Raw genomic sequence first — 22,821 nt, 5'->3', positions numbered from 1 at the left:
ACACGGGACCTACAGCTTTACGTCCCATCCTAAGGACGAAGCAGTGGTTGAGTGTACGTAGTGTGTTTTCATGGCGAGGGGGGAGTTCGCCTGGCAGCGGACGGTGCATTGCCGGCCACAGTGGCGCTTCCTTCCATCACGGACGTGTACAGTGAAATTGAAATAGCGCCACCACTTTGTGCTTGAACGAAAGAAATCAACATAACAATAGCGATATCAGCTAAAACGGTACCTCAGTGTACAATCGAATCTGACATGTTTGAATGAATTTCTTATCTGTGAGTCATTACGGTGATCGTCGCCATTTGTTTTAAGTGGAGGATACCTCAAGTTTTGTGGAGCATTTGTGTGTTTTTCAAATGATTAGAAGTTAAACTTCAGTCCGAAAAATGGTCCGGGAAACGATTTTACGCTGCGTGTTTGTGTTGGTGGTTGTGACAGCAGGCAAGTACATTACAAGTACTCAGTGAAGAATAGTAATGGGGGAAATTCGTATTGGGAATTTAATGGTGGCACAGCCTTGCACAGAATTTACGTGCTATACTGTGCTTAACCAGTTGTAATATATGTGCATTGTGTAAGGAAAACAACAGTTTCGCTGCTACCCTAAAAAAGCCATAGGGAAAAATGTCCATATCCTGTCACCATTTTTGTGTTCGTTATGAAATATTGAAGTATTTAATTTACTAAAATCAAATGAGATACTCCTTTTGTTGGTAAAAAAAGAGGACAGAAATTGTAGTATGAATCTTGTCCTCCCTCCTGGGCCCTCCTGGGGAGTCCTGTATGTACCATGTATGTGTACTGACAATGACATGAGTCATGAGTGACTGAGTATGAGTTCTTTACGGAAGTATTTTCCTGTATTTTTATAAACATGTATGTTTTTTGTTGGACGGGTCTGGGAGGGCACATCGCTTTGATGACAGTTTTCAAAACTTTTGCCTTACCCTGGACGGCCCCTGCCAATAAAGAATTATGTCCGAAGATTTAAAATAAATAAAATAAATAACAAGAAGTCGAGTCTCTAAATAAGCACAAAATTCTCTATTATATTGTTGTTGTTTTTTGTATGTTATTGTTTTGATGCCCAAATATTTTTAATATGTGTTTTGACAAAAAGTCTGCCGTCACAAGGGTAATGGTTGGTTTGCTGGAAAATACGTCTGCACCACAGACAGTCACGTCTGCACCACAGACAGTCACAGTCGCAGTGGGTGCTAGCTTGACCACAGGACATTTAAAATTCAACTTAGAGAATGCCGTCCATATATGTTAATCCGGAGGTCGTTGGTTCGAATCCCACTCTAGTCAATTCTTTGTTTAACCCCCAAAATCATATATTTTATATGGACGGCATTCTCTATACTTACAATATAGTCGATACACATACTCAGTGGCTGGGCCCTTATTTTTCCATCACCACCGGCTAACCTCTGTCGATCAAATTAAATTCCAAATTGCACATAAATATTTTATCATTCATGTTAACTTCTTGGTATTAATTTAAATGCCCGACGGCTTTGCTGCTTATACATACATTTTTCACGAGAGAAAAAACTGGAAGTGTTTATAGCCCATTTATGTCTCTGCATATTTCATTGACTGTTAATCTCTGTATATTTCTCTGATTTTGACAGTAGTTGTGCAGGAATCTATAAGTGCTTCCGTTGCGAAGAGGGTGCTTAGCAGAAAGAGACGCACTACAGCTGATGTTAGGGACTGTCGCCTGCCAGTGGTAAGTACAAGTGTTATATACAGTGACAGTAGTTTATCAATAGCTGTAAATCTCATATAAATTATGACTTTTTCAGTAAACCAATATTTGAAAGAGAGTGTTTCAGGAGGATCATTTATTTCACAAAGTCTTAAAAAAACACAATGATTTATGCACACATCACTTGTAATCCTGGCCTTTGGGGATCTGGGACTAGCAGGGAAATGGTCAGGGCAGAAAATTGGTCCAGCGCATTGGGCTTGGTTTTTGTACATCACTGGCTATACCCTAGTATCGAACCGATATGTTGCAATAATACTTTTTTTTTCAAGAAAAAAACTATTATTTGAAAATAAATTTCTTCTCTTGTTGTGAACTTGTTTTCCTTTAAGAATATTAATTAGTTCAAGAAAATACTTATTATAAGGATTAAAATATTAAAAAGATATATTGAAAATGCTTTTCTTTATTCAGAAATTGCCTGAAACTGCAACAGACACAACTGAACGCCTGAGAGATTTAAGGAAGCGAATGAGACATCGCAAATATGACTTGGATGCTTACATTGTCCCCTACTCAGATAGACATCAGGTAAAGTAACTCAAAGTGAGAGATAGATTCAGAACATACAGCACAGCTGCTGAAAATGTATTCCAGGCATATGCAACACGACTCTGGAATGAGCTTCCACAGTGCATCGCTGCTGCTCTTCCTTGGACACTTTTAAGAAGGCTATAAAAACTCACCTATTTGAACAATGACTTCATGTTTATTAAACTATTATTCTCGGTTTTTTCTAGACTCTGTTAAGCCCTTTGTAACCATTTTTTGATGAGTAAGAGTGCTCTAAAAATGTATGTATTGTATTTTACAATTGTATTGTTTCTATTTAGACTGTTTTTAGGGGAAAAAAGAGTTGATGAGCTGGTGTTTACTGCGTTATAATGACCGGTTTTGTGGCTTGCTAAGATTCATTAATAATAGCCAGCCACCAACTAACGTCATTACCACGTAGTTCAACCAGCTCATCACACTGTTATTTCCATCACAAAAACCTGTCAAAATCATCAGAATTTGTAATTTTTCTTTCATTGGAATTTGTCTTGAAAATGTTCTGCTCATGTCCAATGGCCATTCCTTTTTTGGGCTGTTAAATTTTTGCATTCTAACCCTTTTTCAGAGCTGTTATTTTTACTCTTTGTTTCAGAGTGACTTTGTTGCTGATCATGACAAACGATTGGAATTTCTCACAGGATTCAAAGGGAGTGGTAAGTATTCACCACTTTATCAGAGCGTAAAGCGACCTGATAAAGAGACCAGCCGCCGATTTCACCAAACTCTTCCTAACTTAAGATTAATCTTAGGACTTAGGACGAGTCCCAACCCTGCACTGTAGCATGCAGACTTTAAGATTAATCCTAAGTTAGGACGAGTTACTCGTCCTAACTCGAGATAAGACGAGTCCTAACTCTTTGTGAAATCGACGGCTGGACATCAGTTTATTATTAACAAACTAATCCATTGGTTTTTGTGAAATAGTAATTCATTTCTAAATACATGTGTCTCATCCCAGTTACCCAGATGTGTGGAGTATTTTTATTTGTCCAAAAATGTCATCATGTGGCGATTGTGTAATTTCTCAATCCATGAACGGATTTTCTCTGATGGCCTGGTCGACGCCATTGACGGAATCAAATAAAAATGTTCCCTGTACATTTGATTTTTTTTTCTAATGGCTTTTCATGCCTGATAAGGATTAACATTTAATGTGTCTTCCTAATAATGCAGATGCTTTAGCCGTTGTTACAACGGACCAAGTAGGGGAAAGTGGGAAAGCTCTCCTCTGGACAGATGGACGTTACTGGATCCAGGCAGAGAGAGAGGTCGATTGCAACTGGGATTTGATGCGCTTTGGTATGTTGTTTTTTAATACTCCAGTAGGTCTTAGAATGGGTTGAATGTAGATGTCATGACCAGCTTCTCTAATGCTTTAGGCTCAAAATGAGCTCTAAATTCTAGAAAGTCTTTCCTGGGTCAATTTCATCTTTGTTTCCTATCAGGGTGTTTCCTATTCACTAAATTCACCTGATGCTATCACGGAATATCTTGATTGACCATTTTGGGAATCCGACTCTTGATGCGTTATACTGTACTGTGTTGTGAGCATTTTAGGTCATGCTTATGTAATTTTCTTAAGCATTCTTGATCTGTTTATCTTAAACTGTTCTGTATTTTTCAGAACTTGCTTAAATGTTTAACCCATGTAAAGCGCCTCGGGACTCTTTTGGGGTTATGGGGGCTATTTAAAATCTGTTTTATTATTAGTATTATTATTTATCCGCAAGGGGTTGGAAAATCAAACGACAAAGACAAAGAGGGAGACAAAGTAAATAATTATTGAATGAGACAGATTATTTTTAATTTCTGTTTTTTTATTGACAGGTGATACTCGAGATGAGACTCCAGCAGAGTGGATCAGGGAATATGTTGATCCAAATAATCAATTGAGTCAAGTGGCTAGAGTAGGTTACGACCCAGAACTCTTGTCAATTCGTGAGTATTTACCACAAAATTGCACAAATAATATCATTTTGCCATGACAATTTTGTCTTGTATAGATTAATCAGGCATGTAGCCTTCCGGAAAGACTTTTCTAGGGTTGAAACGCCAGACAATTAATTTATTTTGCATTTATACCCTCGGTCCTTTTGGTTGGTAAGTTGTTTGCAATAGCTAATTCTATTTTCTATTGTTTTGTGACTGACAAAAAAAACAAACAAAAACTTTTGACTCTAGAAGTTCAAATATTAAAGTGGTTTTTTTTCATTTATGATTTGTTCATGTTACCATCAGATGATTTCTACATCTTCAATCGTACTTTTGAGGATTATGAGCTTAAGCGGATTAAATTGATCCCCTTGGATGACATCCGGATTATCAACCTCAATCCCCAACTTCCTGACCCTGATCTCATCAACGACGATAACGAAGAAGATGACAGGAATGATTTTATGATTGACTACATCTGGGCTGACAGTCAACAGGTGGATTATGGAATCCAACCACTAACAGCGTATGATACCCAACTGTATGCCGGTGAGTGGTTAATAATTGAAAAAGGTTTAACTTTGTGAAAGTTTAACTTATTTCATCTACCCTCCTGTAAGTAACTCATTGATGAGCAATTTGAAAAGTCAGTATCAATTTGATGTACCTACTTTATCTACCTCAGTCTTTCATTTTGAGAAAGACTTCATTTCCAATGCATGCACAAAAAATGGGGTTGCATAAAAGAATATTGACTGGAGCTGGTCTTGAACCTGCAACCGTCTAAAAATATTGCCAGCCGGTCCTCTACCAACTGCTATCCTATGTTGGCGGTCTGCCTATCAATATCTTTGTTCATTTCATTGTGGACTATATTTAGGTGAGGCTTGGGAGGACAAGATTTACCGCAAAGATGGCAAGATGAACATCAGGGACATGATGGAAGACCAGAAAATAGATGCTGTGGTGGTGACTAAACTGGATGAAATCGCATGTAAGAATAAATCTTTTGTAAAGTAAATACTTCTAGAATTCCCGTCATGACTGTTCCCTATTTTTCACTGGATAATGAATCTTGGTAGTCTGGTTACGACACTGATTGAGTAGATGCCACCAGGCTCAATGTCATAGAGCTGCTTAACGGTAAGCAGATTTTTTGCGCTAACTGTACCAGAAAAATTTGCTAGGGTGTCAACGTATTTCACAGGTTAGCAAGAAAATTAGGCGGCCATTTTGCGCGTTCACAATGGATTTGTATTGTTACGTCAGTAATTTTAATGCAGAAAGCACTGGAAGGTTAGCATGCCTTTTTGTGTGCTTACCGTAAGCAGCGTTACGAAATAGAAGTTGCGCAGTTAGCACAAAATCAGCCATTCAGCAGCTCTATGAAATTGGACCCTGATTACATAGCTCGTTATTGATTTAGGTTATTTTAAAGGTCAAAAGTTGAGCAGCTGCTGTGACTTGTTGAGGAAAAGCTTTATGAGATTTTAACTTAAATGCTTTTGTATTTATTTTATCTTCAGGGCTGTTTAATTTGCGTGGTCGTGATATCCAGTTCAACCCTCTGTTCATGTCATTTGCCATTATTACTGAAGAACTAATCAAGTAAGTCATTGTAGGCATTGCTTGATGTTATACAATTATGAGTTCCTGCCAATGTTAAAGATTATACAAATCTTGAAAGCATAATTATGAGTGCGTTGTTGTAGATTATAATCAAACAGTGAAATCTGGCCTATTCCTTTTTATGGACCAAACGCAAAGTGAAAGGGGAAAAAACAGATTTCGCCAAGTGATTATAATTTGCAACAATGCACAAACCAAATGCATCCTATATATATTTATGTAACTCACATCCTTGTCATTTAAACTTTGTTTACAATAAACACAAAATAAACACAGAAACTCTCTGTTATGTTTGCGGAGTAGAACAGCTGCCATTATTCCTGTAAGTAGCAGCAAAAGATTTAAGAATTTAGAAATTAAGCTGTTAATTTATTGTTATTTTTTATGCAAGAGCTAATATATCGTCTAATATTGTTTCTGTAGATAATGCATTTCTCACTGAACCTACAATTTAAATGCTATCTTCTGGTTTCTACACAGTTTCTTTGGTTCCTTACGCACCCCAAAAGGGTTGTCATGTTTTGCGAAACCCTGCTAATTAATATCTCTATGGAACAAAACTCTTTTCGAGTGTTCGTAATTGTGTGAACAGAAATTGTAACCATCTCTTAAAACTATTTTATATTCAGCTTGTATTTGTATGAACCAACTCGTCGTATGACCAGCACCATCAGGGAGCATTTGAAGATTGGGGCTAGCTATGGATGCCCAGAAACAGGTACAGCCATCTTGCTTTCACTCCCTTTAAATCATTGCAGTCAAAGTGAGGTTGAGTGGAAATATTGATTCTTCATACTAGTGGGGCTGGGTAGAAATATTGGTTCACCATACTCACTTTGATAACAGTATTCAGTAACTGTTGAGTAAAACTTAAAAATCAAGTGTTTATGGCGAGAAAAAAAATGCATTGGGGACCATGGTTTTCACTCTGATCTGACCTTTTGTGTACCTTATTCATTGGAATCATTCATGCGGAAACTTGAAATGTGTAAACTACATACAGACTGTTGTTATTTTGGAAGCTCATGCTAGTTTTTGTCATTAGTCTTCAAATGTCAACACCATATTGTACAACTTTGTAGAATTATGACATCATAAGACAAATCCTTATTTTATTTTGTATTTGTGTGGCATTTACCCCAGGGACTCTACTGCCTTTATGCATAAGAGTATATGACTATACAAACTTCAAGGAAGGACTTCGTAATACCAACAACAAAGGCTCTATCCGTAAAATCTGGATTGGAAATGACACAAGTATTGGATACCTGGAAGCTATTGATGAGGTAGGTTCAATAAGTGCTGACTGAATAAAAGATGACAATTTAATGGTCAATTCAATTAAATTCTTTATTCATCATGCCCAGCATGAAAATCACTTTCTCGATTTGCACATTAAAATACAGTAATTAAAAATAACACAAAAACATACATAAATACAAACATGCAACAATATAATAAAAGTATCACATGGCACACCATACTTTGTAGGATTCTGTCCTCAATCTGATCTCCGTGTATGCAGAAACTTTCATAATTATGTTTATATTTTGCCACAGAAAAAACGTGTGGTGTCGCCGTCACTCGTCCAACAGCTGAAGGCGGTCAAAAACGACAAAGAGATTGAAGGAATGGTTGACGCTAATGTAAGTACTTACAATATTTGAATTACAAGCTAAAACCTTTTCAAAAATCTTAAGATTCACTAGAGTCACTTATACTTCACTGAGTTAACAGAGTACTTGTCTCCTTATCCCTGGTCTAAGCTCCAATGCTCTTTGAGTTTACAAACCTTATACTTCACTGAGTTAACAGAGTTCTTGTCTCCTTATCCCTGGTCTAAGCTCCAATGCTCTTTGAGTTTACAAACCTTATACTTCACTGAGTTAACAGAGTTCTTGTCTCCTTATCCCTGGTCTAAGCTCCAATGTTCTTTGAATTTACAAACCTTATACTTCACTGAGTTAACAGAGTTCTTGTCTCCTTATCCCTGGTCTAAGCTCCAATGCTCTTTGAGTTTACAAACCTTATACTTCACTGAGTTAACAGAGTCTCCTTAGTCTCCTTATCCCTGGTCTAAGCCCCAATGCTCTTTGAGTTTACAAACCTTATACTTCACTGAGTTAACAGAGTACTTGTCTCCTTATCCCTGGTCTAAGCTCCAATGCTCTTTGAGTTTACAAACCTTATACTTCACTGAGTTAACAGAGTACTTGTCTCCTTATCCCTGGTCTAAGCTCCAATGCTCTTTGAGTTTACAAACCTTATACTTCACTGAGTTAACAGAGTTCTTGTCTCCTTATCCCTGGTCTAAGCTCCAATGCTCTTTGAGTTTACAAACCTTATACTTCACTGAGTTAACAGAGTACTTGTCTCCTTATCCCTGGTCTAAGCCCCAATGCTCTTTGAATTTACAAACCTTATACTTCACTGAGTTAACAGAGTACTTGTCTCCTTATCCCTGGTCTAAGCTCCAATGCTCTTTGAGTTTACAAACCTTATACTTCACTGAGTTAACAGAGTACTTGTCTCCTTATCCCTGGTCTAAGCCCCAATGCTCTTTGAATTTACAAACCTTATACTTCACTGAGTTAACAGAGTACTTGTCTCCTTATCCCTGGTCTAAGCTCCAATGCTCTTTGAGTTTACAAACCTTATACTTCACTGAGTTAACAGAGTACTTGTCTCCTTATCCCTGGTCTAAGCTCCAATGCTCTTTGAGATTACAAACCTTATACTTCACTGAGTTAACAGAGTACTTGTCTCCTTATCCCTGGTCTAAGCCCCAATGCTCTTTGAATTTACAAACCTTATACTTCACTGAGTTAACAGAGTACTTGTCTCCTTATCCCTGGTCTAAGCTCCAATGCTCTTTGAGTTTACAAACCTTATACTTCACTGAGTTAACAGAGTACTTGTCTCCTTATCCCTGGTCTAAGCCCCAATGCTCTTTGAATTTACAAACCTTATACTTCACTGAGTTAACAGAGTACTTGTCTCCTTATCCCTGGTCTAAGCTCCAATGCTCTTTGAGTTTACAAACCTTATACTTCACTGAGTTAACAGAGTACTTGTCTCCTTATCCCTGGTCTAAGCTCCAATGCTCTTTGAGTTTACAAACCTTATACTTCACTGAGTTAACAGAGTTCTTGTCTCCTTATCCCTGGTCTAAGCCCCAATGCTCTTTGAGTTTACAAACCTTATACTTCACTGAGTTAACAGAGTTCTTGTCTCCTTATCCCTGGTCTAAGCTCCAATGCTCTTTGAGTTTACAAACCTTATACTTCACTGAGTTAACAGAGTACTTGTCTCCTTATCCCTGGTCTAAGCCCCAATGCTCTTTGAATTTACAAACCTTATACTTCACTGAGTTAACAGAGTACTTGTCTCCTTATCCCTGGTCTAAGCTCCAATGCTCTTTGAGTTTACAAACCTTATACTTCACTGAGTTAACAGAGTACTTGTCTCCTTATCCCTGGTCTAAGCCCCAATGCTCTTTGAATTTACAAACCTTATACTTCACTGAGTTAACAGAGTACTTGTCTCCTTATCCCTGGTCTAAGCTCCAATGCTCTTTGAGTTTACAAACCTTATACTTCACTGAGTTAACAGAGTTCTTGTCTCCTTATCCCTGGTCTAAGCCCCAATGCTCTTTGAGTTTACAAACCTTATACTTCACTGAGTTAACAGAGTTCTTGTCTCCTTATCCCTGGTCTAAGCTCCAATGCTCTTTGAGTTTACAAACCTTATACTTCACTGAGTTAACAGAGTACTTGTCTCCTTATCCCTGGTCTAAGCCCCAATGCTCTTTGAGTTTACAAACCTTATACTTCACTGAGTTAACAGAGTTCTTGTCTCCTTATCCCTGGTCTAAGCCCCAATGCTCTTTGAGTTTACAAACCTTATACTTCACTGAGTTAACAGAGTTCTTGTCTCCTTATCCCTGGTCTAAGCTCCAATGTTCTTTGAATTTACAAACCTTATACTTCACTGAGTTAACAGAGTTCTTGTCTCCTTATCCCTGGTCTAAGCTCCAATGCTCTTTGAGTTTACAAACCTTTTACGTCACTGAGTTATTAGGCAATTACCTCCATACTCCTGGCCTTTAAGTTTCAATACCGTGCTTCTATACCCCGGGTATAAGCCTCGATGTCTATGGAATTTACAAATGCGTTATTCTTTTCTAATGACTGTTTTGTGTTTCCTTGATGCACAGATGCGAGATTCAGCAGCTGTCTGTGAACTGGCTGCATGGGTTGCAGAGAGACTCCGCTCTGAAACGGTAAGTCATACTGGGGTGGATATCACTCAGAGTTAAGACGAGTCTTATCTTGAGTTACTCGTTCTTACCTAGGACTAGCCTTAAGTTTTTAATATTTTCTGACTCTTTGTGAAATCGACCCCCAGTCCCATGTTTTGGGTAAGTTGGATTTGAAAAAGAATTTCTCTGTGTGAAATGAACAACATAATAATTTTGCTGATTTCTTTGTTTTCCAAACGCTTGAGATTCACGTTGCTTGCTGTTTTTCTTGTATTGTACTGATACCAAATGATTTAACACTGGATGTGTCTTTGTTGTTGTCTTGTTGTAATTAGAATCCGAGCACCGGTCGAATAGAAAGATTGAGCGAGAAGATAGTAGCTGAACAAGCAATAGAACTCAGAAAGTAAGTATTGCTGGTATCACAGGTTTTGTTTACTGACTAGTCCACTTTGCTATTCATTCATTCCTTTTCTTATTGTTTGCATTAGTTAAACAATATGAAACTCTTTGTCCTGGACTGTGCAAAAATGTAAAGTCGATAGTTTGTGACTAGCCTACAGGAATCAGGTTTGATTAGCTTCCTGGGCTATCTAAGAAGGAAGCTTAATGAGCCTGCAGTACTTTTGACTAATGTTTGTCTACCAGGGGCTGATTTCATATTGCTGCTTAACAGTATAGGCAAATTGTATATGCTAACTAAAACAGACACATTTGCTCAAGCAGATACAAATTCAAAGGTTTCAAGATAATTAGGCAGCAAGCTTGCATGTTCACCATAGATTTGCATCGTTACATCATTCATTTTTGAACGTAAATTGAGCATCGCAAGGTTAGCATGCCCTTTGATGTGTTAACTCTCGCAGTAAGTACAAAATCAGCCATTAAGCAGCTCTATGATATTGGCGCTGACTTAAGTCCTGTATCAAATGCAATCTAAAGGTTAATCCTTCGTCACTATACAAATATCTCTTTTGCTGACTCTTCAAATCCCTGCAGATTATCAGAACTACTTGCTCAGACATTCTTTGGTAGTCTTTATAGCTATGGTCTCATTTTCCGCCAATTTGTAAAGAGGATTTTTTTAAAGGATTTTTAAGAAGAGCATTGTTTGAGATTTTACTTTTCTTTATTTGCAGGCAAGTTACTGGTTATGTCATGCCAAGTTATTACCCAATTGTTGGATTTAGTTACAACGGTGCTGTCCCACGATACAAGTAAGTAGTTTCTTGAGTCCTCAGTCATAGTCATTCATTGGTTTATGCACAGGATAAGGTATTGACAATTGTTTATGAATTGATTGTTTTTATTGAACAGTGTTTCTGATGAGTCGGATCAAGCTATTAACAACCAGTATCCGTTAGTCATTGACTCAGGAGCTCAATTTATGTAAGTTTCAATCTCTGTTTTTCTTCTCCAACCTTTGTGGGTATAGCTAGCAAAATAATTAACTGAAAGTATATAGGATTTGAGGCATTGCATGGTGAGGTATCAATATATATTTGGTTTGCAGTAACACCATGTGCGTATCTAGGTAGAGTTTGTTATTAGAGAACTGTCTTGCTTTATTCTACTACCGCGGAGTAGATTGTTCGGGTGTTCGGGAGACTTCTCAGTTCTGAAAAGAACTGTCCTGCTTATTAACTATTACCTGGGCGGATGGTAGAAATAGAAATAGGCTGGGACTACTAGCTACTTTAGCTTATAGGATCAAAATTAACTGTACTACTGCGGAGTCAGTTCTGAATTGGTCTCAACATTTCGACTAGCTTGCTCTAGTCATCGTCAGGAGACTTGAAAGTATGTAATTACTGTGTACAACTTTTTAGTTGCATGCACATCTTTTCTTTTCTGCTCTAGAATGGTAATGATCGTGGGTTCAAATTCTACCCGAGTAATATGCCTGTGGATTTTTTTTCCACAGGACTTGAAAAACACTGAGTATATTGTGCTTTACACACATCAATATATGTTTAAAACCAAATAATATTGTATATAAAGGTTTGTGGTAACACCATGTAATGACTATCTCTGAATAGTTTACTGATTGAAACGACGAGTTGAAACCAACGGTTCTTTTCAGAACCACCCCAACTTATTTAGAGATAATCATTGCATGGTGTTACCGCAAACCTTTCTATATCATATTTCCCCCATGCAAAGTTTCAAATCCTACAAATAATATTTCATATAGTTCAGCTTACTTACTTTGTACTGATTTTCTTAATATTTCTGTGTTGTGTTTTTAGTCTATACTGAGTCTTGAACTCTGTAAAGGCAATTTATGTATGACATAAATTCTCTTTTTTGTTCAGGGATGGTACTACCCAAATAGCGAGAACCTTTCATTTTGGAACACCAACTCAATATATGAAGGTGAGTCCACTGTAAAAAAGAATCAACATTGGCCTTTTTGAAATATGGTGCACTGTTTGGTTTGGATGTACACAGAAAACCTACATGTAACAGTGTCATAGCAGGGATTTGTTCACCATATCTCATAATGGCTTATTGGCCTATTAAAAGTCTGAGTTACTGCTGTCAATGCCCTAACTTGTTGAAGCATTCCAGATTTTAAAACGTCAAGGGTGCCTTCAAACACACAAAAATAACCACACATAATTAGTCATAAGAAGCCTTCACTGGTTACCAGTTGAACAGCAACTTGTAAACAACGTCCTTCTCATCACCTTCCGTGAATTGAATTCTCCTAAATTAAAAACATTGCTTCTCTCATCGACATCAATAAGCAATCACGCTCAGATCTCAGGAGTCGATTTCATAAAGTGTCCCAACTTAGCACTAGTCCTAGGAGATATTGAAAAACTTAAGGCTTGTCCGATGTTAGACCCCAACTCGCGATGAGACTAGTCTTGAACTCTTTGTGAAACCAACCTCTGGTCTTTCTTTGACCTTTCATGGGGTGATGGAGTATTTGCTCTCGCCACTATTCGGTGGGAACAATCTTAACCCAGTGAAGACTATTGAAAATCTAAAGCCCAAACTGAAATAAACACCTAATGCACGCCATTTTTAGTTACTTTTCTGTGTTTTGAATGTCTTGAGCACCCAGTGGTTGAATAATGTTTGTACATTTTAAATATCTTTATTACTATAAAGTTTACTTTGTCAATGGAGCTAAACATACCTGAGGTGAATTGTAAACACAGTTGCTTGCTGCCCATGACCCACAAGTTTTATAATCAATGACAGAGTATTATTATTTATTTTCCTCTCAGGATGCATATACAAGAATCCTCATGGGTCATATCGATCTTGCTTCAACCATTTTCCGCTCTGATGTCTATGGTAAGTTTCTTTCATCAATTAAGGCACTGTTCAATTATAAACCTGCAGCAAACTGTAGAACTTTTCCTAAGTAAACTGCAAGATGAAAACTAGCAGAAGAGTATCAGATGCTCATGTGTACTGCAAATATAATGCACACCTTAAGGGTTCTTGTTTGTATTTCTATGAGAGGATGGTTTTTCTTGCTTTTCCCGGACAATACTTATCCACAAATTTTGACAAGGTCCCTAAGTATTATCTTCTCTTTACCTTTTACAGGCAGAGATCTGGATGCAATCGCCCGTACTCGTCTCTGGGAGTTAGGCTTGGACTTTGAGCATGATACTGGCAATGGTGTAGGACACTATCTCAGTGTACATGAGGGCCCAGTTAGTTTCCGTCATGGCTACAACTCACAAGATCAAGCATTTCTACCAGGAATGTTTATTTCTAATGGTAGGTTGATTCTTATTCTTATTATACTCTAGGACCGAGCAAGTGTCATTCAAACCATGTGTCGTTTTGAAAGTTCAATGTGGCAGATCTCAGTTTGTGTGAAGTGGTGGCCCTTGATAGAGTGGACTTACGTCACACTTACAAACAGGTGTTTGCATCATATATAGGGCTTATATTTGGATGGAAGTCCACAAGACTTCAGAACTTGTTGTTCAAAGTTTCTTACTGTACCAGATTTTATTTGTCCAAACACAGAATCGCATGAGAACAAAAAGTATAGACCTTTATCACGGTGCAGCCATCTTGAAGTTCTCCCATTGATATCAATGTTACCAAACCGAGGCTGAAAGAACAAACTAGTCCGGTTCCTAATTGCAAGATGATTATTAGCATGCATTATTGTTATTCGATACGAGGCACATGACCGAGATGGAGGCAGCAGGATAAAGGTCTATACACAGTTTTCTTTAACAAACTAACTGTTTTTATGCAAGCAAATACTAGAGAACATTTATCTCTAATGAGTAAGTGTACTTCAATCTTCAACAGATGTAAAATAAATTGATCAGGTTAAGTTTCAAAGTCAATAATTGAACATCATTTTTGCTTACGAAGATATTTGTTCAGCTGAATAACACACAAGACTGTCGGACTTGTCTGGTATGAGTTTAGTGACCCGGTGCTAATATCGGGGCCTGTTGCCTAGTGTAAATTTTGAGACCTGCATCATCGTTATATATTGTTTCCCTACATACATCAAACCAATATTCATATTTTATTGGTTTTGTTCTCACCAACATGCAAGACCACAATGCCTCAGAACTTTAGTTTGCACTAAATGCTTTTTATCCAGTTTTAAAGCCATTATACACTTTCGGTAAACAGTATTGTTCAAGCACCACACTTCGTGTAACACAACTTATATATAAAATATTAAACCTGTGAAAATTTAGGCTCAATCAGTCATCGGAGTCGGGAGAAAATAACGGGAAAACCCACTCTTGTTTCCGCGCGTTTCGCCGTGTCATGACATGTGTTTTAAAAAATTCGTAATTTTTTCTACCGAGAATTGATATTGTTTTAATGTTTTCTCAAAAAGTAAAGCATTTCATGGAACACTATTTCAAGAGAAGTCTTTCACCATTACCTTCTGTAAACCCTGTAAATTATTTGTAAATCTGTGAACTTTTTTTTGTTTTTCTGTACCGAAAGTGTTTAATGGCTTTAACGGCCCTGTGTTTTAATGTTTCATATTTACATTGCAGGGCCTGGGTATTACCACGAGGATGATGAGGATCTGAGAGATCAATTTGGACTTCGCATTACGAGCGTCATGGAGGTCAAAGAAATTAAACTAGAGGTAAAGCAACATCTAAAATATGCTTCACACAGTGTTTCTACTTCCAAAGTTATTTTATCAGCCGTCGATTTCACCAAACTCTTCCTGACTGAGGATTAAACTTTGGACTTAGAAACGAGTAGAGCTCCGTAATCAAAGGCGTAGGACGCACTGAACCAGTCCTAAGTTAGGACGGGTTACTCGTCCTAACTCGAGATATGATTAATCCTAGCGTTTCGTGAAATCGGCTGCAGGTGTTTTATTAATTGTTTAATAACACATCCCACTCACCATTATCTTGTGGGAGACGGCCATACTTGACAGCCTGTCACTTCTTATAAACTTGACTGCCAATAGATTAATATTAACTTGACTGCCAATAGATTCATATTAACTTGACTGCCAATAGATTCATATTAACTTGACTGCCAATAGATTCATATTAACTTGACTGCCAATAGATTCATATTAACTTGACTGCCAATAGATTAATATTAACTTGACTGCCAATAGATTCATATTAACTTGACTGCCAATAGATTAATATTAACTTGACTGCCAATAGATTAATATTAACTTGACTGCCAATAGATTAATATTAACTTGACTGCCAATAGATTCATATTAACTTGACTGCCAATAGATTCATATTAACTTGACTGCTAGTACATGTAGCTTCTTAAGCGCGACTGCCTCAGCCTCCTGACAATGACTAGAGCAAGCTAATCCAAACGTTCAGACCAATTAAGAACTTACTTGTGGTAGTAAAGTTAATATATTCTATAAGCTAAAGTAATAGTTCCAGTTGATTTTCTATCTTCCGCCCAGGTAGTACTTAAAAAGCAGGACAGTTCTTTTCAGAATTGAGAAGTCTCATGAAAATCCGAAAATCTACTCCGCGGTAGTAGAATATACAGCAAGACAGTTCTCTAAAGAACAAAATCTACCTGGCAAGTAGATACACACATGGTGTTACCGCAAACCAAACATATATTGCCAATAAACTTACTATGAACGTAGCTTTCAGTAGCTTCCTATGGATCCAACACTAGCATATTTTGTTTTCTTACACAGAACCGTTTTGAGGACTACACCTTCATGAACTTTGTACCAGCAACCCTTGTTCCATTTGAGCCACGGTTAATCTACTACTCAAAGCTTAGCCCGCGCCAGGTAAGAAGCTCTCATTATCATGAAAACCTTAACGAATCTCTACAGAATAAGAATTGTAGCCCTATCTATTTCAGCCCTTTTAAATTGGTGTTTGCAGGATTGAAAAAGTGAGTGGTGTTTATTTAGAAATAAACAATGATTTGAAGCTTACATGGAAATTTTGGTACCTTATGTTTTCTCTCTTTCATTTGTATTGAATCTTCCTACAAAAAATCTGCTGTGTTGTGCTTAATAGAAGTAATAAAGATCCATATTTGTTTTATTTATTAGATTATGTAATGTTATGTTTGACCTATTATTCTGACCCTTCTGATGACCCTTGCAAACTGTACAATAGAAGATGCCTGACCTCAAAAAAACTAATTGAATGAGGTTGTGTCTGAAACGGCGACTTCGGCTACAGTTGTGGCTAGATCAGCGCGTCTGCCAGTGTTGAAGAATAGACAGACGTGCAAGGCTGTAGCTAAAGTGACCGTTTTGAACACGACCTGAGAAACAAGTGTTATACTTTGGTCAATAACTATGGGTCACGATAACAACAAAACAGTTTAATGTAGTTGTTTACCAAGGTGCTACATTATAAATGATTTGGTTCTGTTTTTCAGATTGACTGGCTGAACAGCTACAATCTCCGTGTTCGCTCAGTGATCGAGCCCCTCCTCAGGACCACATCGGCTAGAAAGTGGCTGGAGAGTAAGACTAGGAAGATTGAGTATGACTTTAAGATAACTGGTGGCAGAGGATGCATGACCGCAGTGGTAAGCACAACCCTGGTTATGTTCTCAGCACTTACGAGCTATGTGTTGCAGCACTAGAAAGTTTTTTCAGCTATGTGCATTGGCGACGGACATCTTCATAGAAGCCAATGTAGTTTTGTATTTGTTCGTAAGCAGTGAAGGAATCCTCTTTAAGACTGATGTGAATGGTTTTGTATGATAGAGTTTCTACGTAAGACTGCATTGCGTCATAGTGTGATGAATAAATGTACATCTAAACAGTACTATTAGTTTTTCCATCGACCTAAATGTGAGTCGTGTTGTTTTGAAGGGTTAGACTACATGTATCGTGTAAACACCTCTACGAGTAGGAGTATTGTAGAGGAGTACTCAATTAAAAAATTGAGCAGTAGATGGATCAAAATGACATAAAGAACTAATAATATTTTCTTTGTCCAGTGTTTTAGATTTTTTTTGTTACTACTGTCGTCATTTTTGTGTTAAGTTTTAAATGCCTTGTCTGTAAATATCTTGTCTGAGTTTGCACAAAATGCTAAACTATAAAAACAATCTGTGTGTCAAAATTATGTATTCATATTTGTAATTGAAAGAAATATTTGTAATTCCATAAAGATAATTCAGGGTTGTCAAAACTGATATTCATGTGTACATTTAAAGTTGAATATTATGATGAGTGGTGTGTTTTTATCAAGATTGCTATGCTTTTTCCCCATGTTTAAATATACATTTAAACAAAATTGTTTTATAATAATTTTTGTGATTGGGAAAAAGTTTGAGCTAAAAAGCAGTTTGACATTGATTTGGTGCTTAACAGTGTTTTACATGATACATTGAGAAAATACCAGAAACAAAGGCTTGGAAAGTACATGCAATACAATCCCTCTCAATACCATAGATACATTCCTTCGCAGCATTCATTTGTTCTTTCCTCTGTCCCTGCACTTAACATTTTCCCGTTCACTTGTTGTACACAAATTTCTTTGTTGAATGTTGCAGCACACAAAATGTTCAATTACTTCAGCAAGTTTGGCAGCAAGCTAATATGAACTTGTTGGTTGAAAAACAAGGTACAGAAAAACTAGAATTTTTTTGAATGTCTATCGGGTAGTACTATAAAATCATCAAACACTTTTAACAAAAGTACTTGATTCAAACTAATAACAAATAGTACTTTTTGTGATTTCCAAAATTTAATTGGACTTAGTGAAATACCATAAACCACAGTAACAATTGAACCATGTGATCTTTATTCATACTTATAATTGTAAGAACTGCAAAATATAATAATAGTAATAATAATAATAATAAATTATTACATAGATTGCTGTATTTTTCTGCAATCATGTACAGGTATTCACTTATAATTGGCATTAATTCCAGATGGTGTTTGATGAAAAACTATACTTGCATTTAAATTTGTGTTGAATCTTGTGAATTTGATTGATATTGCTTATGATTGAATAGTAAGTTATTGAATGAAGAATCAACCTTGTATCATGGATACCAAAGATGATGTTTAAAGTTAAGTACTGTATGTCCGCGCTTTTTTAGTTGTAGCTGGTGTCAGTTTGCATAAGTTTTGTTGAATGTGTATGATTTTGTTAGCGTTATTCACAGTTTCACCATAGTTCTGTGACATTGTCCCATATTACAACCTCAAGCTAATGGTAGCTCAGTGCCCAAGTGTTTAGCAAAAGGTGTGGGCCTGAAAGTGGGCCTGAAAGTACCGATTCAAACAAAACCATGAGTGATGGCCATCTAGATTTGTTTGGATTTACATAGTTGCCCATAAATCCTATTGAATAAATTGTCTTATTAATGGACCGGGTGAATTAGACAGTTACCTCGTGCTGTGAGGTTGTAGTTGATAGTGGTAGGTTACTAAAAACATCTACCTTATAAAGGAACATTACAGAATTGGTAAGAAAAAAAAACGTGTCTAAGAACACAGATTGACATAAAACTTACACGGTCTAATTATGATGATAGTAGAAAACACGGCTTGAAATGTCATTTTGGATGACAAAGAATTAAAAATAATTTCCTGTTTGGAGTTTATCGCTCTGTGAGCATTTTTTTATTTTAATTTTTTAATCAATGTCTTGCAATATGTGTAATCGTTTTCTCACTATTTTCTCGTGACCCAGTTTTCTCACTATTTTCTCGTGACCCAGATGGCAGATCGATCTCAAACAGGTTTGTCAGTTTATGAATATACTTGATTACATGAAGTGTTTTTACTGCCAGCAGCTGTTTTGTTAGCAAAAATCTATTTTGTAATGTTCCTTTAAGTTAAAGAGTCAATACAAAGTGGGTATATGTACATGTAATTGTGTTTCTGTTTTGCAAATTGCTGTACAATTGCAAAGTGTATCAAGCTTAATTTATGGTGATGGTTTTTCAAACTTTTTGGATGATTTATTTTTACAATTGGAATAAGTAAATTTATAACTAAGATTTTGCTACATGAGTACTTTTTTAATGTAATTTTTAGTCAAATCTTGTATTTTAATTGAATTTTTCAAGTAGGTATTAATATCTGTATATATCGTGATGTCAATGTTTTTTACAATTTTTGACTTTGATTATTCATACAAACATTTTATGAAATAAATTGCTGTGTATTGAAACTACGTTGTATAACTAACAGAAGGGTCCATCAAACTTGCAATATGCTTTGATCAATTGAAGATGTTTTGGATATCTGCCACAAGTGAATTATTTCTGGAAAAAAAATGGAACTTCAATTAAATATAAAGTGACATTTTACAGTATGATAAATACTCCCAACTAGTAACTCCAACTAGTTTTCAGTGAGCATACTGACAGATACACCATTTTTACTCAACAGTTATTCACACCATTTAATTATAACTCTGGAGAACATGTCAAAGGTTCTGCAATAAAAACAAACACACACAACTACGATGCTTCCGTAAGCGCCGATTCTGTGCTACCGGTAAGCAGAGCCATGAAGTTGGGCCCTGATGGCTCAGTGATAAGGGCGTGGATCCGAATCCAGGTCTCCACATGTTTGTTCCTTGGCAAGACATTTTACAACAATAACTTTTCATCACTCATGAGTTAGGGGGTTCATGCAAGCATGGTGGCTAACTCGACCTCCATGATGCCCGGGTAGAAATTGCTGATGTGGTTGTGAATAATAAGCAACCTCTGCATTTCTGCCGGTTGTGCATACTCCCAAGGAGTTGAGACTTGAGATGGTTCAGAATAGATTCAACCACAAGGTAGAAATAGTGTAAGATGCTTTGATACAATGTTTAAAAGATGCCTATTGTTCTAATTATCATAATTACTTACGGGAGAATTTGAACAGAATTAAAAGACAAACAAACAATCCAATACTTTAATATGATTTTGTGCAATTTATTTCTTAATATTTTTAAAAACTAAAATGAAAGAACTTCTGTACAACAATCTGTTCTTGTGAGTAGAGTGCGATTGATATCTTGTAGTACTGATGTGGTATAGATTTGTCTTTGTACCTCTTGTATTATACTCTAAATATTACTTATGACTTTATCAATCAAATTAATTTCACTTCTACAGGGAATATATAACATTGTTTATTGAAGCATAATTTAAATCTTATCCTTTAGTTTTTTACACAAATATGACACTTTACACATACAAGTTTAATCACACTGTGCATTTTTTTTCAAACAGCCAAAATGTAATATTTTCTATGAGCACAAATGCAACGGTTTCAATGTAACTTTGTAATTTTGAACTTTCATTTCCAAGTTTTAATCTCCCTTTAATCTAACTCTAACATTCAAACTCAATCCTACTGAAATATGAAAATGTTTAACCACAAAATCAGTATACAGTAAAAACAAAATTTAATTGGAATGTTTTAAAACAAATGAAAAGTACATCTGTAAGCTATAAAAAGGTCAACAAGTATCATAATCTTTTCAATTGTAATTCAGTTTACAGATGATTGCCATTCAAGTGGAAAGTATTTGAAATCCTTGTTTATGTCTCTGCCCAAAAAGTCAAATGACAGCGGCTTCATACGACAACAATCTTTTCATCAGTGTGTTCACATAATATGTACATGATTTTGTGTTTGCATTATAGCCAATTTGTCCAAGTTTGAAATCAAGTTCTTAGATATTGGATAATGTTATCAGTGATTGGGTTTTAGTGAAGGTATGATAGTGATTGGTAATGAATATCTTTCCCCACTCTCTAAGCTCTGACTTGTGATGCCACTAGCCACTTTGAAGTCTTTGCCTAAAGCGTTGTTTGACTAAAGCCCAATTTTGTGGAGCTACGCACAAAAAGTTGCTAAGCAGAACAAAATTATGCTTATCAGAATTAGATAGCCTTTCTAAGTGCTATGTAACACCTGTGACAGAATTTCTGTTTAGTCTTGCTAGGCAGAAAATTGTTTGGGCATGCTTGGGCAGCTCTCTGCAAATTGGGCCAAACTTGTGCTTAGTTTACAAGTTTGCAATTCATAGTGCTGCAAATTTTAACACATGAAAAGACATGCTAACCTTCCACATCCAATGCTTACTGTATGAAAATGAATGATGTAACAATTCAAATCCATTGTGAACGCGCAAGCTGGTTGCCTTTCTTTCTTGCTAACCTGTGAAATACTGGGCTAACACTTAAGCAATTTTTTCTGCTATAGTAAGCACACAACTTTGCTTACCATTAAGCAGTGCAATGAAATTATCCCCTTGTCTAAGGCGAAGCCATATTCTTGAAGAGAAAACATTTTTTACCATTCTTCAGTTCTATCTAACAACATTTTAAATACTGTATCTAATATGTGATCATTTTGATGTTTTGATGAAATTTTAAACAACCACCCCAGATAATACTTTCTCTAGACATACCAACTTATTTCTCTGAAAATTCAACCCTCTTTAACAAAAACTATTTGTGTTGATTATTAGTATGCTTTGATACCAGAGAGACTTATTGCTACACATAAAGGTATTGTGTTTGAAGGTCATGACATCCATGCACTGTTTTTACACCTTGGTTTATGCCTTTAAAGTATCGCTGAAAACAGTCTAATGGTTATGTCACTCTAGACAATTTACAGGCAACTAGTTCCAGGCAATCGCAAAGAAGGGAATTCATTGACTTGTTCACATTATTCTTGGTGATTGTATAAGACATTGTTTGAAAAATACTCGTGTGGTACTTAAGTGTTCCTGTAGCATGCACTGTAGTTGGTTGCCTCCAAGTTGCCTCATGTAACAAATACATGTAACAAAAGAAACGTGGTAAGAAGTTTGTGTATCAAAAAGCCTTCAATAACTGATCTAAATCATAAAATAATGTACCTCCCTTGAAGTATTACAGATTTTTAAGACAGTTTGTTCACTTTACAAGATGGAGTACAGTGTACTGAGGAGCATAGCTAAGATGGTAACCACACACGGTGCTGCTTTCATCACCCCATTGCCTACCGGATCAGGAAGTTCAACTTCAAAGGTGAACTTAATAGGGTTGGTGTTCTTCATCATCCATTCCTTACCCTCTGCAGAGAGTCCCTCTCTGGGTCCTATCTCATCACGGACCCTTTGATTATACTCGTTGTACCATTGCAACTGGTGAAATAGAGAATATTTGATAAGGTTTTGTTTTATTATAAGTAAATCAAAATAACCCAGATGTGGAGAAACAT

General features: G+C 36.5%; 2 protein-coding genes across 6 annotated transcripts in view; one reads left to right on the top strand and one right to left on the bottom strand.

Moving 5' to 3' along the window:
* Positions 1-200: 200 nt before the first annotated feature.
* On the top strand, positions 201-20,512 carry LOC139946726 (xaa-Pro aminopeptidase 1-like). 2 transcript variants are annotated; one of them, XM_071944383.1, is made up of 22 exons: positions 201-444; positions 1,644-1,738; positions 2,192-2,308; positions 2,925-2,985; positions 3,506-3,631; positions 4,160-4,270; positions 4,571-4,813; positions 5,145-5,258; positions 5,791-5,872; positions 6,523-6,611; positions 7,037-7,179; positions 7,453-7,539; positions 10,110-10,175; positions 10,490-10,560; positions 11,294-11,371; positions 11,472-11,543; positions 12,470-12,530; positions 13,394-13,463; positions 13,722-13,898; positions 15,164-15,258; positions 16,312-16,410; positions 17,016-20,512. In XM_071944383.1, the coding sequence occupies exons 1-22, from the start codon at positions 390-392 to the stop codon at positions 17,223-17,225; spliced, it is 2,322 nt and encodes a 773-aa protein (XP_071800484.1). In that variant the 5' UTR covers positions 201-389; the 3' UTR covers positions 17,226-20,512. The 2 variants fall into 2 exon arrangements, with proteins under 2 accessions (XP_071800484.1, XP_071800483.1); XM_071944382.1 differs by having other exon boundaries at positions 1,641-1,738.
* Positions 20,511-22,821, bottom strand: part of LOC139946727 (xaa-Pro aminopeptidase 1-like) — a 22,738-nt gene continuing 20,427 nt past the window's right edge. For all 4 annotated transcript variants that reach the window (XM_071944386.1, XM_071944384.1, XM_071944385.1 and 1 more), the window contains exon 23: positions 20,511-22,744. In XM_071944386.1, the coding sequence (XP_071800487.1) occupies positions 22,520-22,744 (225 nt within the window). In that variant the 3' untranslated portion in view covers positions 20,511-22,519. The remainder of the gene's footprint in view (positions 22,745-22,821) is intronic.

This window comes from Asterias amurensis, chromosome 14, assembly GCF_032118995.1.
Source record: "Asterias amurensis chromosome 14, ASM3211899v1".
NCBI lineage: Eukaryota > Metazoa > Echinodermata > Asteroidea > Forcipulatida > Asteriidae > Asterias > Asterias amurensis.
This window is presented reverse-complemented; position numbering and strand designations above follow the sequence as displayed.